We start from the raw sequence: 17,289 nt of genomic DNA, 5'->3' as shown, positions 1-17,289 counted from the left end.
TTAGAACCAAAAATGTCTAGCTGGGAACTCACACATGCACCGCAAACATGCAATATCTGATTACAGCTTATCATGAATTACATGCTTGTCTGTTTTTTTCAAAAGGAAAATGTGGTGACATCACATTTTTTAAAACATCCTTTTCAAACAAACAACTTGTATTTTATGACAACTCCTGCTCAATTCTGTTTGTTGTAAAGCACTTTGGCACAAACCTGGTTTATTTTTTAAAGCGCTCTACAAATAAATCTGACGTTGTCGATGACCGTGTTAATATTTCGCATCACAGGAACGTTATATAAAAAATGAATAACCTCCTGAAAACCTATAAAAAACGTTCTGTCACCTCAGGCCAAACAAAAAAACATCCTCAGAATGTTGTAGGCAAAACGGTCCGCCTTTGTTAACATATCACATTAAAAGGAACATTTTATAAAACACTTTCTGTCATCTCAGGCCTCATAACATCCTTAAAACATTTTCTGAATGTTGCTTTGAAAATGTTCTTCTTTTGTAATCATGTAACATTGAGGTATGTCTTATAAAAGAACATCTGTAATGTGTTACCTCAACAACGTCCAAAAAACATCTTTAGAATGTTGCAGGCAAAACGTTCCACCTTTGTTAACATATCACATTAAAGGAACAATTTATAAAAAACACCGTGATCTCAGGCCTTAATAACATCCTCAAAACATCCTCTGAATGTTGCAGTTAAAATGTTATGCCTTAGTTAACCTTAAACCTTATATGAACATTATTTAAAAATGATAAACATCCTGAAAAGGTTCTTTGATTATCAGATTAAAATGTTTTCTTTAAAACATTATTAGAACCTGTAGGTAACGTTAGCCAAAGTTGTGATAACGTTATCTGCTAGCCGGGACAGCAGTCGAATACAGTAAATGCATACAAGGGATCTGATGGGTATCATTATGGCTTAGAAACTGAAGTTTTTAAATGTATTAATAAATTATGAAAAGCATGATAAAGATATATCAGGTTGTATTAGTGAGTACATCATTAATGTTGCCATACAATAACATATTGTGAGCTTTCTGTACATCATCTTTAAGAGCTTCCCACATAAAATTGAAGGATCTGTGTCGACGGCACAGTTAAGTGAAACAAAACATCCAGCAGATTTTATTGGAAATGCAGAACAAGAGAAAGACAATCATCTGACTAGAATTGAAAATAAATGCACGTACCATACAATGTTGTGTCACAAAACAATTGGTAAATAAATAACACAGAATAAGAAATGTACGGATACATTCGGTCCTTTAAGAGACACTGAAATGAATTTTAGGATTTGAGACTTCCAGAATGAGTGTTGAAGGCTCTTTTTTTTTTAAATTGCACCTTGGATTGCAAGGACATATTGATTGTTCAGAAGTTGTATTGATTGAAGCATCTAATGTATGGATTCATGCAGAGTTACTTAGTGTAACATCTATTGAGGCTTGTTTCCATATATAAACATTGGAGTAAACATGACAGATACTGTGCTGAATTCACATCTCTTACCCAAAATTTAGGATATCAAAATAGCTATGGATTATATATTACTGTAGGTTAAAGAAAATCACTTTAATCACTCTGTATTTATATTTTTCCCTTTTATGCAAATTGACCATTCAGGGAGGTAAACCACAAGGTGTTATTAGAAGCGTGGTGGGATAACTTTGAAAATTATGCATTATCCTGGTGGCTCTGATTTAAATTTGTGAAACTAAATTTGAAAAGATAGGGTTCAGTCATGCATAGAATATATCATAATATTTTTTATATCATCCCACCAGCTTATCTGATTTGTGGAGTTCCTCCAATGTGATATACTCTGAATATATATATATATATATATATATAAGATAACGCTTTTGACATAATACAAAAACAAAACATAATGCATGTGCAAAACTGCCAAGGAGTATTTCCACAATAGTAGACTATACTTTACATACATAAAAAAAGTGATAAATGATTGTGCTACCTAAAGGATAAGAAAACAAAAAGTAATTTGTGACTTAACAAAAAAATCAAAGTACAACTAAAATAGTTGTACTGTCTATGTAATATGTGATACTTAAAAACATTACAAAAGAAAATCTTACATTTGCTGTATCACTGAACACAAATGATCCTATAACATACTCATTTATGCATTTAATTCTTGCCCATCTAACCCCAATGTCAAGATCCTCCCTGACCAGCCGTCAGCTGTCACTGTACACCTCAACCAGCCCAGTCTACTGCTCCTCCAGCCAGGATGGCTTGTCTGTTCCCGGGGGCTTTAACTTTACATTGAACTGTATTAGAGTTTGTTCCAATTTCTCCTGGTTGCCAGCAAAGTAGGCTGAGATAGCATTGTGGAAGAGAAGCAGCTGCTTGTGCATAACCTTAACCTAAAGAAAAAAGAAGAGGGAAATGTTGCCATTACTAACACAGTTTCTAAATTCTAGAGGAAGAGTACATGCCATGGACATCTGTTAAGATAACATTTACAAGCGGTTTATTTAGATTCTAGGGAATCAACCAGAAAGCAACTTGCACATATTATTCCTCTATTTATTCCCAAGCTTCAAATACAAACAAATGTTGATGTAATTCTTTCTTACTTAGTTGATGAAAACTATCAGACATTAGTGTTTGATTTTAAACAGTGTCTCAGATTTTAAACAATGTCTCAGTTTCGATTTTGACAAAACTAAGACATTTGCTTTTTATTGTAATTATCAACAGCATAATTATGCTCATGTCTGTGCACGAAGAAGCCTGCCTGCTTCCTCTGGTTGCTCAGTTCTGCGTCAATAGATGCATATGGGCAGAGATTGAGTGGGGCAACTCAACCTTAAACCACTGCTGTAGTGCATACTAGTTTTGATTAACCAAACTACTGATTTTATTCTACATTCAGAATGACAGGTAATTGTGAGTCTTTTTAAAGAGGTAACCTAACACCGGACTGAAGAGAGGAGTTTCACTGGTTGACAGTTTTAAGCCTGTTTCAGCTCTTACCACACCCAGCATCACTGGTGGTTGGGGTTGGGTGAGGTCATAAATGTTGCAGACACTCCCAACAGTGATGTCATAGGTTCCTGAATACTTTACCTACACATCACTGCAGACATTTGAGACGTTAATCCAGTGGAGATCAGATATAACAATAACAGATTTCCGGAGGTATTAAGCTACTCTTTTAGTAGACAGACATTTGAAATGACTTTAAACCACAAACCTTGTTTTCGTCCAGGAATTTGAGCTTGATGGTGACATCACTACGCAGCCTTTCATATTTGTCTCTTTGGATCTGGTAATCATGTTGAGCCATCTCTATGCGGACCATGGCAGCTGCATCCCTGGGGCCCATACTCAGCTCCTCCATATCAGAACGATAGGCATCAAACTCAAGTCTGCACGGAAAAAAACCAGTTCAGGCTGTCAGGCTCTCATTCTCCAGGTGATAACCACAAAGGTATTCAGATCATATTCTTCACCTATCAGGTTTTGTTACCTTGCATTCTCATACAGTTTAATGGTCAGCAGAGTATCCTCCATTGTTTTGTTGACCAGTGTGTCGATACTGGACACAAAAAAGCTGATTGCACTGAGGAGAGACTCGCCATTTCTGCACAGCAGTTTTTGTGTTTCTGCATTATACCCAAACTCGTCCTGCAGAGAAACACAATTTGACCTGTCAACTTCAGTTCCCTCTCACATCACACTGGGAGCTTTTGCAATACTGAACAGTACCTGCAACTCTGGGGACTTCTGGCTGAGGTCGGAGAAGGTGTCTCCCAGCGCCTGTTGTGTCTCCACCATGCTTTGGAAATGAGTGGTGAGTGCAGTGGTCAGTTTTAGGATGGTTTCATACTTGCTCTTGGTGTCTCTCAAGACGTCAATCTGAGCTTCCAGTTCCAGGTCTACTGTTCTTGAACCTCTGCCAAACCTCTCTGAGAACATCTGCTTTGTACACTACAAAGAGGAAATGCATAAAGAAAAGCAGATTAAATTAAAGGTAGTATAGTTAATTCACTTCAGAAACACTTTTTGTTATATTCCATGAAATGCTTTAACAATAAATACATGAAAACATTTAATCTGTGGAAGCCGTGGTACTGTAAAAAGCACAACCAATTATTTTAGCCGGCCCGGCTAAAATAACTGGATGGCCTGCCTGCCTGTCAGCCTTCCATCTCGTGCACAAACTTATCTGGTGCCCTCATTGGTCATGTGTGCGTTCGTGTGTGTGTTGGAGGAGGGGCTCTGTAAGGAAGTCTGAAGGAAGGTGCAGATTTTTTTCGGCTGCGTACTTTCAAATTCTAGCGCACTCGAGCTGGTTTCTCCATTCTACCCTACCTTTGAAGGTAGTACAAAGTCATTATGACTGAAAAACACATGTAAAAGGTGGTCTAGTGCTGCAATTTACAATTATTTTTAAATATAGATTAATCTTGATCATTTATAGATTCAATTATTAATCCTAAATTCAGAAAATAGTGAACAATGTTTAATCCAGGTTCTCAAAATCCAAGGTGATTGAGATGTCTTGTTTTGTAAATCCAAAGCACTAAATACTTTGATAATGGATTAGGTCAATCCATTATCAAAGAATTTAGTATTTATTATTGCATAATAAAACTGATATATATATTAACAACACGGTTAAGCTTGGGACCAAAGGATATCTACAATGTTCAGATAATGTATTTTAAACCTCTCTTACATTCTCAAATGTATGTTGGTTCTGCAAAGAATGATAAATAGTGCAAGCATATATCTTTTTCAGCTTGGGAAACTTTTTAAAGAAAATAATCTACACACAGTACACAATACCTTGTATGTATTTATGCCCCATTTCTTCACACTGTCCAATTTCTCCACTGCCACACCACGAGAAAGTTCTTCGGTTGAATTACCAGTATTATTGTTCGACGACCCTAACAGACACAACAAAAATGTATGAAGACTCTAATGCATGTCATCAAAGTTTAAAAGGCGGGGGGATAAATGAAAAGCATGGACTATGACAATGAGTGAGAACAGTGTGGACATGGTGATGAGCCTGGTGATACCTGGATGCTGGTCTGTGTATTGGGAAAGTCGACTTGCTGCAGATTGGCTGTTTGGCAAGCCAACACCCCTGGATTTCATGCGAATGTCTGTAATGAGCATGGGGATGATAAAGAGTGAGAATGAAAAGATGGCATGAAGGGCAATATGTGTGAAAAAGAGGTTTGGCATGCGGCCGAACAACAGAGTTTGCAGACTGAAAGAAAATGTAAAGCTCCGTGATGGAGGATACATAATACATTGGAGTTAAAGGGATTTTGAAATAATCTACCATGCCGGTTTCTCATGCAGAAGGAAAGGGTTTATTCACAGATGAAAATGGACTTCATGGGATGAGAGGTAACTACCAAACAATGAAAAACTGTCATCCAAAGTACATTTTACAGGAAAAAGAGGACAGTCGTATTAGACAACAATGCAACATTTAAAGTGACAGCCCTGTATCAGGTTAGTGCACCTATAATCCTGGAAGCTGCCAAAACACTTTCTGTTTCTGAAGCTGTGAGTTGAAGAGGCACAAGCAAGTTTTCATATAACATCCTCAGTCAAGCAATATCAAAACCTCTTATACAGAGCCAAACCGATCAACATATATAGGTTAATTTAGAAAACAAAAAAGGGTTGTCAGAATACACAGCCACCTGGTCCCGGAGCAGGGGCTCTTCTTCTGTCCACATACTCAGGGTTGAAGCGTACTGCTGGCCCTATGGGATATGGATGTTTATAATGTGAACCTGGAGCCTAGAGGTCAGACTCTTGTGAAACATCAAAATACAAGAGAGAAAAGGGGGGTCAGGTATCGACCACTTTAGGAGACTTAAGGTTTGCAGCTTTGACAATCTCCTGCTCAGCGCATGACAGTCTGTGCAGCCTGTAGATGTGGATAAATCAATGATATCTTCGGAGAGCAAACCATGTTCGTAAGAATATGCAACAAAGTGAAACCTGTAAAGGATGGCAGTTTTTTTCCGAACAGTACCTTTGATGCTGCTGGTAGGAATGATGCCCCCTGCAGGTCCTCCATAACCTCCTGAGACAATGCTGGTTTCATTCAGGTTGGGTCCAGACACCATCACCTGCTGCAAGTCCTGATGCGGTCACCACAAAATATTGTTAATTGATATGATTAAGAATGCAATACATATTATCAAATGTAATGGTTTAGAAACTGTGACTATATCTTTGGACATTATCAACTTACAAATAATGTATCATGAAAAACTCAGTAGTTGTACAATACAGTACTAAGTATGCACTATACGTTACTATAACGTGACATTGCAGGAGGTTATATTGCACTAACAATATACATGCAAGTGCAATATAACCTCAATACCAACATTTTGTTTGTTACTTATTGTGTTATTAATAATGTGTTCATACTTAGCACTTTTGCCTCACTCTATCTGCACTATCTGCTGTTGTAACAATGTAAATGTCCCCATTGCGGGACAAATAAAGAATTTCTGATTCTGATAATGATATATTCCAAATAAAGAATAATAATACTATGAAAAAAGAATAGTGCAAATTAGGAATTTGTGTGCAAATGAAAAATAAGCTATTTGCCCAAGGCTACTCCACTCTTAGTGGACTAACTGTATGTTCTGGCCTTTGTCCACTGAGATCTATTTTCTTTAGCTTTAAAAATGTTCATGCTAAATGACTCATTCACAAACAATTATAAACACATCCAGATAAAACACGGTTTAAAGCTTTACTTTTGCAAGTTTCTTTAAGGAGAAAATCAGTGTTATGTATCTGTCGATTAAGTCAATTAATTAGTCATACTTTGTCAACTGACAGTGAGTCAACCTGCACAGTCACCACACAGAAATAGCTTATATGCTCTTTTCATTATTCAGTATGGTGACCCTACTGTCCTCACACAGACATATTATTCATAGGACAACTGATACTGCAGCTTTCTCATCCCTGTACAAGAATGTGACATTATATCTGACATTACAGTTGTGAATTGATTTTCATGCAAGCTGAAGCTCATAAATAAATGTCATCCTTGTGCTCACTATCCATGCTGTAAACCCATATTTCTCATATGTAGGTATTGATGGGGACAGTTGTATAACATTACAGATCCTATAAACATCTTGCAGGCCTGTTTGATGTGTAACAGCTGGCCTAAACAGCAGTAGTCATGTGTATCGCCTGAAAAGGGTCCGAGAAACAAACAATCTGAGCAAAAAACACAAAAAAACTGATTTATTTAAAAACCATTGTCAGCTATTTGAGAGAAAATGTGACTGACCTGCTCAAGGCTGTCATCCTCTGGCAGAGTCCCTGTGTCTCCATTGCTGTTAATGGGGATCTCCATGGTTGCAGCCTTGCTCATGATACTGTCTGCCATATTTTAATCTCTGCAAGACAGCACACAGTGACACTTAAAGATAATATTATGTTTGCAGTTTTACAACATGCCTACTGTCTGCAGCGTTCAAGTCCACATTGACATAAAGTATCTTGTTGTTCTTGCTTACATTGATGCTAATGTGGCGGCGCTGAAGTGGCTATAGTAGTTGACAGCTAGCTTCCTCACCAGTCGAAAACCTGAAGTCAAGCCTTCCGAGGAGAAAAAAGCCGTTATTCACACTTAAAGCAAACTTGAAAAACAAAATGTTCAACGGGAAAGCACCGTTGTTGTATTAGCTATAATGCAATGCTAAATCCATCCATTGTTATCCATTGTTTTTCCTGCAACGTTCACGTTATCTGCCTGCTTTCATGTAATTCAGCCAGAAAATCCCTGCATCCATCCAGCTAACAGCTTTAGTAGCACTTCGAAATAAAATACTATGTGATTTTTATTCTATTGCAAGTCAGATGGCAGGGGTTTAAAATCAATGCAATTCAAGTAAAACATAGGATCTTCACTCTTGAGTTCGTTTTATTAAATACATGAGAGACTGGAAGCCTATAATGTGAATGTATGCTATTATTTTGAAGGGTAATACCTTGAATGTAGCATCACCGTCAAGCTTCCTCCCCCGCTCCATCTTCCACGTAGCGCGGTGCTGACGTAGCTTTATCCCTGAACTGCAGTGATCTGCTGCTCCGGAAGATGTCACTAACAGCTCACTGACTAGTGAAAAGAAAATCTTACTTGTCAAACATACACTGAGCTCTGCATTAGTAACTCCAGGTGTTGGCCCCTTTAATGTTGTGATTATTAGTCATTATAAGGCAGGTTGTTTCGTTCTGCCTGTTACATTGATTGCAATATCTCTCGAAATCGAATTGTATAAATACAGTCGTCTGTTGTGAGATGTGAAAGGCCTGGAGATAGACCTCACCATAGTAAACTGACCACACTTTCAATTATTTGCCTCATTTGTTTAAATCAGGGATGCAAGGGAAATGCACATGGTCTCCGAATGTAGAAGTGCTTTTGTGATTACTCCAGGTTTGAACAGGGAACCAGCCCCTCACCCACCCACATTTATTACAGTAAATGGCCCCTGATGTGATGATTTCCTGCAAGTGCACATATTTTCCAAACGTGTCATTTGGAGAAAACATTTTCCCGTGCTTGCTTTTTCTTAATCAACCCTGTCTTCTTCCTTTGTCAGGATTTTTGATCATCCACATATGACTCAATTTGATTATTGCATCAACAAGTTCAAAGACAATGTGATAGCAAGGGGTGATTTTAGGTCATGTGTTTGCCCGTAATCAACATGTAAAAGATTAATTGACAGGCATGATATGTGTTCTGCTTTTGTTCCTCTTTTTAAAATGCATATAATACTATGCTGAACAAGGACATTCATTGTCAATCATCCAATAAACACAATATGGAGATCCTAAGGTTTAGAATCGTGTTTTTTATAATGGCAAACTTAGAAAGCATAAAAACAAGGCTTAAGTTGTTCCTATCAACATTCAAACCCAAGACAGTAATGTGCTTGGGGGCATAATATACAAGTTGTGTCAATCAATGCCTTCATTTATCGAGGACAGGAACTGAGGTCACAGAAATTGTAAAGGTAATGAGGCTGTTGCTGTTGCTACTTTAGTGACATTTTGGTCAGTGAATAATTGTATCTGTTTTGACTTACCATTTGAAGAGAGTGACTAACTCAATATCCTTTAGCTCCGGTAACTTTGACCTGCACATTATTCATGGTCCACAAACAGCCTGCTGTTGCTGTTAGTAGAATTTTAAAACCAGTTGTTTTTGTCTTTTGGAGTGTAAGTGAAGGAAACTATGTGCTGCGGTTAATTACTAGCATTGCACGAGATTGCAAGCTGCAATTAGGTATTTTAGGCTTATTAAAGAAGGCTTTAATCACAACTTCTCTCATGTTTCAGAATGTTAATGTGATAAACATCACATCAACTTAGCTTCATGGCAGTTAACAGATTTATGTTTTAAGGTGCAGCTGTGTTGGTTAATACTTGTTCTTAAGCTCTCTCTAATTTTAACTTTGAATATAAATGTTAAGACACCAGACCCTCACACAGGAGAATGTCAGTTTTGTTTTGCCTATACATTTAGAACAAGATCAAATTAAATGTTAAAGGTCTTCTGAGTATCTGCTTTGCATGTCACAAATCCAGTGCATGTAAATAGATGGAGACCTAAACCGCAGTGTACCCTGCCCCCTTTCATTTAGGATATCTTGTTTTTAATGATCATTAAGCTATCTTCCAGATGTTGGGAGGTCAGATATTCTCCACACAGTTCCCTGTGCTCTGCAGCAGCAACAAGGAGTACCGAGTGAGACAGAGGAATCCAGAAAAACCGGGCTAAACAGTGCTGCCTGCATCTTTACTCCATGGGAATTACAAACAGCGCTCAAGTTTCACATAACAAGGCATATGGAAGTACTTTTTTTAAAGCGTCTTTAATGCTTTTCAAAAAGTCTGTCAAACTTTTTCCCAGTTAGTAATTCAATCAATGCTCTCAGAGAAACAGCCATTCATCTTCATAATAGATCCTTGGATGCTGTGAATATCAATCATAGAATCTCTGAGAAGACAACACATCTTTGAGAACAACAATGCATATTTATAGGCTTTCCCTTTATTCAATAACTAATGAACAGTACAGATATTTTTCTGTGGGAAATAATGCATGGTTGAGATGGTAGATCACACTTCTAATGAAAAGATACATTTTGATTGACGGACTCTTTGTTCCATTTTTCTTCCCTGCTATCGTCTACGTTTTTGAGGTTTCAATTAGGTATAAATACAAAGCTGTCAAGATTATATCACCTTGCAAACAAATAGAGAAAAGTAACATGATATCAATTGAAAAGAAATTCAGAAAACAAAGACCATTATTTTGTTCGTGTGATAATGCGATAACACGTTTTTTTGAATTTATTTTCAAGGTAGATTTCTCTTTGATACAAACCACCTTGTTGGTGGTGAGAACAACGACCTTTGGTTATATGGCGTGAGAGCCATGCCCCCAGATAATACATGCTATTCTATTGTCCTGATGTTTCCACTTAAAGTCACCTGCATAATCAGAGGGACAACCAGTCAGAGGCCGCAAATAAAATGAGGGGCCAATTTAAGAATCGTAAATCCCACAAGCGCTTGTTGGCATTTTCACTGAAGTGTTAAAGCAGTTAATTGGGTTTTCATGAACGCTACCTTTGGTTGGCACAGAGAGGCTGCGGTCAGGATACGCATGAAAGGGCAGTTGTTTAGTTTCTTTATACTGTTTACTCACTTTACTTTGTCATGCAATTTTCTGTGATGCAGGTCTCCAATTTAGCAGTCTCATTCATTTTAGTAGCAGGCATTTTCTCAAACCCCGAATAAGGACTGCCATGTGAAGAGATAAGAATTCCATCTTAAATATAACTGTATATACTTATACAATACAAATGCAACTCAGTCAAAAACAATTCCTTTTAAATACATATTATAAAGATGACCAGCTATAATATTGTTACATTAGGATAGGGTAGGATTCTGAGCTATGAAGCAATTTTACAGAAGATCCCTCTGCAAACTGTCAATTATTTCAACTGCAAATAGCCAACTAATTAAAGACAAAGTATGGTTACTAAAAAACAACTTTGTATGACAATAAGAGTTCTTTAATTATTTCTCTGTCAAACATATTATCTGTGCTGGTTCCTAAAGATAGAGCAAACATTTAAAACTTGTATTGTAGCATAACAGCTGATGAACCAGAAGACTTCTGGTTAACCACACTCTTCCTCTTAAATTCATATTTGTTCAGGCTGCTGCTTTGTGCTCTTGTTCACTAAGTCATCATGCAGTGTCTTCAAGTGTGGAAAAACTCTATGGAAATGCAATGAAATGTGGGTGTCTCAAAGTAATTCAACTACTGTGTAAAAGAGGAAAAATAAATGGTTGCAAATCAGTGCAAAGTAGGGCTATTTGTGGACCACATGTTTTACTGACTAAATGGTTGTTGGAAGAACTTTTTATTTTTGGAGATTTTATTTCCAGCATTTGAGTATGATGGTAATGGCAAAATGCTACAAAATGTGACTATAGGTATGTGAATAAAACAGAATGATGATAGGGTGTGTGCATAAGAATAGTTATGTGTGTGATAGAGTATGATTGAAACAACAAGTCCTCCAACTCATACGACCAAATAGGTCGATTGTTCAGCAGCTTATTATGACCTATAGCCACGTTTTAAAGTTTAGCACCTCAAGTGGTCGTGTAAGAAACAACAATTTGCGGCAATTGAGGGTCGTATATTCACAAATAACCCTCTCTGGAAAATCCTAAATTGCAGAATAGTTTGGCCATTAAAATGCTTTTTGATTTGATTTCTAGCGAGAAGTGTATATTGTACTTTTAGAATCCACGTCCAGTGGATGTGTAGGATCTATAGTTTGATAGATATTATGAAGATTATTTGAGGTCTCGCCAGGAGAATATGTATGTCTTTCTCCCCCTATGTAAAGTTAGCGTCAACCCTCACGGGGTGAAAACAGCATTTCCGGTCTCGAAGTTTTCATAATAAAACCGTATTCCCCTCACTGTCAAATTATTTCACAGTGATATCCGCCGTACTCATCCACTAAAACACATCAGTTTATCCTTGTTAATTACACTACATTCATTTTTTAAAATTGTGTACACTGCTTTTGTGTTTTTCCCATAGATTTTTCCCTTTCGATTCTGAGAGACACATTTATTTTTTCAGAGATTTTGACAGGCTCAAACATCGATCTACCCATATTCCTCAGCTATCGTTGAAGCTTGGTGATTGGATGTTTTAGCCGCAATGCAGGTTGGGATATGGTGTTTATGCGATGTGAAATCCCCAAAACATTTTAAAAGAAAATGATACTTTATTCTGAGTGTGCTTGCTTTTTTCTTTGAAAGTCATCACATAACGGCATTGCAATACACGGTTCGGCTGCATTAAATATTACACATCTGCCGTAGTTCTTTATTTATAGAGCCCTGATTAGAAGACCTTTGGACAAACTGGAAGAAATGCCACCGAAACTGAATACGTGACGTGGATCATAAATATATCAGCAATTAAACAGCATCTTCAATTTCTCTTCACAAAATACGTCTCCTCGCTGTATCAATAGTAATTTGGTTGACTTTTATATTTGATCCAATTGGTAGATAGATTATATTTACACCATAACGGTGCACAGCTTATAGAAAAGGACTTGTAGTTTTTAAAGATATTACTGATTTTCTTTGAATGAAAAAATGTAAATACTGAGTTGAGAGAATAGTCAGGGGTTTTGGGTGATGGGAGACACATCTATGGAATCACAATTTCAATAGCTTACCATTAAATGATGGATATACCTCAGATATTAATGTGTAGAACTTGTAGAGCTGATGAATGGGAGTCGGAGGCGGCGTGTCTAGTATGGAACTCCACACTTTATTTACCATAAGATTTACAGAGGAACTAATCACTAATCACTAACTCTTGCTGTCAAGCTAGAATGAACAAAACAAACAGGTACCCTCTCTAATGGCGCATTTCCACCGCAGGCCTCGCTCGACTTAGTACGGTTTTGTTAGGCCTTGTTAGGCCCGGCTCACTTTAATGCTGCGCTTCCATTACAGTTTAGGAGCTGGGGCAGTAACTATAGTAACGCACTGCTGGCGGAGCCGTGACGTCATCTTCAATGAGCACCCCAGAAAAACAACATCAGCCGTTAGCTGTTAGCCCTCAGAGCTCACAGCTCCTCATATCTGTTCAGAAACTAGACAAAAGTTAAACAAGTACAAACCACAGACTGTCTGTGTCATGGCGAATACAGTCGCTGGTTTATTTATGTCGCATATATTGCGTTAGCTTAGCCGATCTCCATTTAGACAACAAATCTAATCAAGTTTTATTTATATAGCACATTTTTGTTTTTTGCTTGTAACGACGAGACGCCGTTACTGCTATTTATTAAATGGCATTAATTATATAAGTGTTCACCCCTCATCTTGTCTGTTGTTTCCGGTCGTCTCTGTGTTCCCTCCTGCTGATTATCCGATTGTGTTCACCTGGTGCCCTGTGTTTGCTCGTCCCCTCACCTGTGTCTAGTTGCTCCCCCATCACCTGTATCTTGTTAGTCTGTGTGTGTATTTAGGTGCTGTGTCTTGAGAGTGGTAGGGTGTGTGAGATCCTGGTGGCTGCAGGCTGGGCTCACGTGAAACAGCAGCAGCAGGATTGAGGCTGTGTGGAATGTTTTAATAAATGCCCACACCGGGTTATATTTTTGGACGTTCTGCCTCTGCCTCCTTGCTTGGTCTAGGCCGCTCAACGGTCAGTCTCACAATTGGTGTCAGAAGTGGGATTCGACCAAGTGAGGAGGTAAAATTGACGAGAGGAAAGGAGACGAGACACAAGCAGCAGGAGACGAGAGACAAGCAGCAGGAGACGCGAGACAAGCCGGAGGAGACGAGAGACACAAACAGCGGGAGACGCGAGACAAGCAGGAGGATACGAGAGACAAGCAGGAGGAACGTGCACCTCGAGTTTGGAGGGAGTGCAGGCCCGGGTAACAGAATTGAAGGAGGAGTCGGAGGACAGAGCTGGGTGCCGTCGCCGTGATAAGGGGAGGGATATATTGGGTCCATGGCCTCAAGGGAGGGATCTAGTGTGTCCATAGCCTCAGGGGAGGGATCTATTATGTCCATTCTAGAAACTCAAGGACTTGAAGGAAGCCAAGACTGTCTATCCCGGGTACTGTGCGCTTTAGGAGAAAAGGGGGGGAATGTAACGACGAGACGCCGTTACTGCTATTTATTAAATGACATTAATTATATAAGTGTTCACCCCTCATCTTGTCTGTTGTTTCCGGTCGTCTCTTTGTTCCCTCCTGCTGATTATCCGATTGTGTTCACCTGGTGCCCTGTGTTTGCTCCTTCCCTCACCTGTGTCTAATTGCTCCCCCATCACCTGTGTCTTGTTAGCAAATCTTTGACTTTAGACACCCCACCCCCACCCCCTTCATCCACTGTAAGAATAATTTAAAACTTTTTTTTGGGGAGATTGTATTCTAATATTAGTCTATTATAGTCAGATAACGGAACGATCCACTGTCTTCACTATAAGAGATATAATGAGTGAATTGAATCACATGTTTTACTTAATTATGTGGTGTAAGGTTGTTTGGGGCCATAAAATAAAAATAACAGCAGGATTGTACGGTTATAGAATAGAATCGGAGGGATGAAACCCTCTTTAATGGTCACACATACAGAGCACACAGCACACACAGTGACATGTGTTCTCTGCATTTAACCCATCCTAGAACCAGGAGTCTAGTAGTAGGAGCAGTGGGCAGCTATTGTACAGCGCCCGGGGAGCAATGGGAGTGGGGGGGAAGGGGGTTGGCCGGTGCCTTGCTCAAGGGCACTACAGCAGGGCCCAGGAGGTGAACTGGGACCTCTCCAAGTAGCAGTCCACACTCCATATTTCGGTCTAGTTAGGGACTTGAACCGGCAACCTTACGGCTCACAGACCAAGCCCCTACCGACTGAGCTACTGCCAGACAATGAATGCATAATAAGTTATATAGTCACTATTTTTGAGTGTTTGGGACTGAGATAAGTCATGGGTCAGAACTGACCCACGAACACCATGCACGGTAACAGCTTTTGAACACAACACAAGGGTTAAATAAGTTTGACTTTTGGCTAGAGTCTCACTTCCAGCACCTCACCAGAGGCTTTTCGAGGAAGTTGTGACTCCTGGTAAAAGCTTTGAAAAACATCTATCTGTTTTTATTCTAAATATGGGCAACCCTATTCATGTTTGCGTATTCATGTATTTTACTTAAGCTGTGTCACACTGACAAGAGTTTTTCAACATCAAACAATATCTGGAGCATTAGCATATCAGGTCAGCTCTCATCTGTGGGGCTTTAAACTACATTCGGGATATCTGCCAGGGAGATGTGTTCAGAACCTCCTGAATACGTCTGCTCCGCTTCCAGAGCAGAATGCATGGCATGCCTATTGCAAGTGATTTCAGAGGATAAGAATAAGCCTGTTATATTATCTGTCAAAAATATGATTAACCCATGTACTTTATTGCCGTTTAAATGTATTTGTTTACAACTGTTGTTTAAATAGACACTAAACAAAATGTAAAGGCTATAACAAATGATTACGATATGTTTAAACTTATTGAAGGTCAAAAGCTTAAATATGTTTAAGGTATCTTTGTCTTCCATGACTGATTGCCATGCTCTAGACTTGCAATAGGTTTTTGCAGACTGAGTTTACACCAAACCATCAACTAAGCTTTTATTGCATATATTTAAAAATAAATACTGAAAGTATCACATAAAGAACACCGTTCTGCACAGTAGTATTTCTGACCACTGTTATTCTTTTCTATTCTTAATCCCAAAGGACATGATTCCTCTTGCATGCAGTAAGTGGAACAGCACCTGCAGGCATGTGGCACTCTAAATCACAGCAACAGGCAGGATGCGATAAAGCAGATGTGGAGCTGAGCAATGTGTGTTGATTAAAAACTGTTTTCACCCTCTGTCACCATCAGCCTAGACCCCTGAGTCCATTTAACCTGGTACCAATACACACCGCACACTAACTCTGTCACTCATTTATGTACAAGCTGCTTCACAGATGTGCCTGTTTCAGTTAAATGCTAAACTAGAGACCTCTATCTGCAAAGCATAAACAGCTAAAGTCTTACTTTTGCCGTGCTTCTGCACTTTGGTACAGTACATACTGACTGGTGTCTTGCAGTGTTCAAAGTGATATGTAAATATGTTTAAAGTTAGGAATATGAAGCCTGATTTGGAAATAATGTACATTTCAAAATACACAGTGGGTCAATAAAGCTGTTATATTGAAAATTGTGTTTAGTAACCTTTAGTTACCATGAATAGCAAAATAAATATGTGAAACTTCCTTGCAGCTCTGCTTTGTACTCTACATTCTGAACTGCCCGTGTGCAGGATAGACAGTTGAATAAGAAAGTTTGATTGTTTTTTTCTTGATTCTACCAGCACAGCACTTTTGGCAAGGACAAAAATCATGTCACAAATGAAACAATTGATTTACTTTTCTTTTTTGTTTCTGGCTTCCAACACCCTCCTGTCTTTGTAATTATAATTTGATCTGTGGGTGCTCTGTACATCCTTGAGCAAGGACTTAATAACCAAATTGATCTTGCTGACCAAGCTAGCACCTGGTGTGGCCTTTGGTATGGCTGAAGAGGCATTGGGTTCATGTTCTGTTGTAATATATTAAAAACATTAGCATTTAAAACTGATGAGTTGTGACTCTTAGAGAAAATGTAAAGAGTCTTGGAAAGAAATAACACGTTCAGCATATCTCTTCTTGTGGTATCGTCAAGTGATGCACCACAGTATGTCTACATTTCTTAAAGTGTATTTCCAAAGAACTGTTTAATGCAACTTACCAATTTAGAAACATTAGGATCCTTGTGGTTTGTTCAGTTTCGATTAAAAGTTTTTGACAAGGCCATGATGGAATTGGTGTCAAAAAGAGGTTGCTATTCTTTGGAAACAGTCAAATCCTTGGCAAAGGAAGAGTCTATTAGATTTTTTTTCCACAGGCTTTAAGGGAAGAATCATGATTCCCTTCCCACTCTGTGGATACTAAAGGATACTCTTTGAAGTGTTAAACCAGACTTGCAAATCGAGCACCACTTTCTCATCAATGCAATCAAGACAGAAACACCGAGGACCTTAATTAACAACTAAGTTCAACTCTTACTCT

The 17,289-nt window shown here is 38.5% G+C and overlaps 1 protein-coding gene across 4 annotated transcripts; it reads right to left on the bottom strand.

The window, feature by feature from the left end:
- Positions 1–1,118: 1,118 nt before the first annotated feature.
- Positions 1,119–8,109, bottom strand: LOC307036616 (arfaptin-2-like). Of its 4 annotated transcripts, XM_079677089.1 has the most exons (11): positions 8,049–8,109; positions 7,575–7,656; positions 7,346–7,454; positions 6,056–6,164; positions 5,718–5,780; positions 5,079–5,165; positions 4,840–4,943; positions 3,757–3,978; positions 3,518–3,675; positions 3,242–3,416; positions 1,119–2,408 (listed from the first exon to the last, which is right to left on the bottom strand). In XM_079677089.1, the coding sequence occupies exons 3-11, from the start codon at positions 7,442–7,444 to the stop codon at positions 2,253–2,255; spliced, it is 1,173 nt and encodes a 390-aa protein (XP_079533215.1). In that variant the 5' UTR covers positions 7,445–7,454; positions 7,575–7,656; positions 8,049–8,109; the 3' UTR covers positions 1,119–2,252. The 4 variants fall into 4 exon arrangements, with proteins under 4 accessions (XP_079533215.1, XP_079533214.1, XP_079533216.1 ...); XM_079677088.1 differs by lacking the exon at positions 8,049–8,109 and having other exon boundaries at positions 7,575–7,849; XM_079677090.1 differs by lacking the exons at positions 5,718–5,780; positions 8,049–8,109 and having other exon boundaries at positions 7,575–7,849.
- Positions 8,110–17,289: the final 9,180 nt, after the last annotated feature.

Source organism: Notothenia rossii (assembly GCF_949606895.1).
Source record: "Notothenia rossii genome assembly, chromosome: 4".
Classification (NCBI taxonomy): Eukaryota; Metazoa; Chordata; class Actinopteri; order Perciformes; family Nototheniidae; genus Notothenia; species Notothenia rossii.
The sequence above is the reverse complement of the archived record's forward strand: the minus strand, read 5'-3'. Positions and strand labels throughout refer to the sequence as shown.

What these genes read in the sequence shown, in the direction of transcription:
- LOC307036616 (XM_079677089.1), bottom strand. Translation starts at nt 7,444, where the DNA reads ATGGCAGACAGTATCATGAGCAAGGCTGCAACCATGGAGATCCCCATT. An exon ending in ATACACAGACCAGCATCCAG is followed by an intron (nt 4,944 to 5,078) that starts GTATCACCAGGC and finishes TGTGTCTGTTAG; the next exon opens with GGTCGTCGAACAATAATACT. An exon ending in GGGGCATAAATACATACAAG is followed by an intron (nt 3,979 to 4,839) that starts GTATTGTGTACT and finishes TCCTCTTTGTAG; the next exon opens with TGTACAAAGCAGATGTTCTC.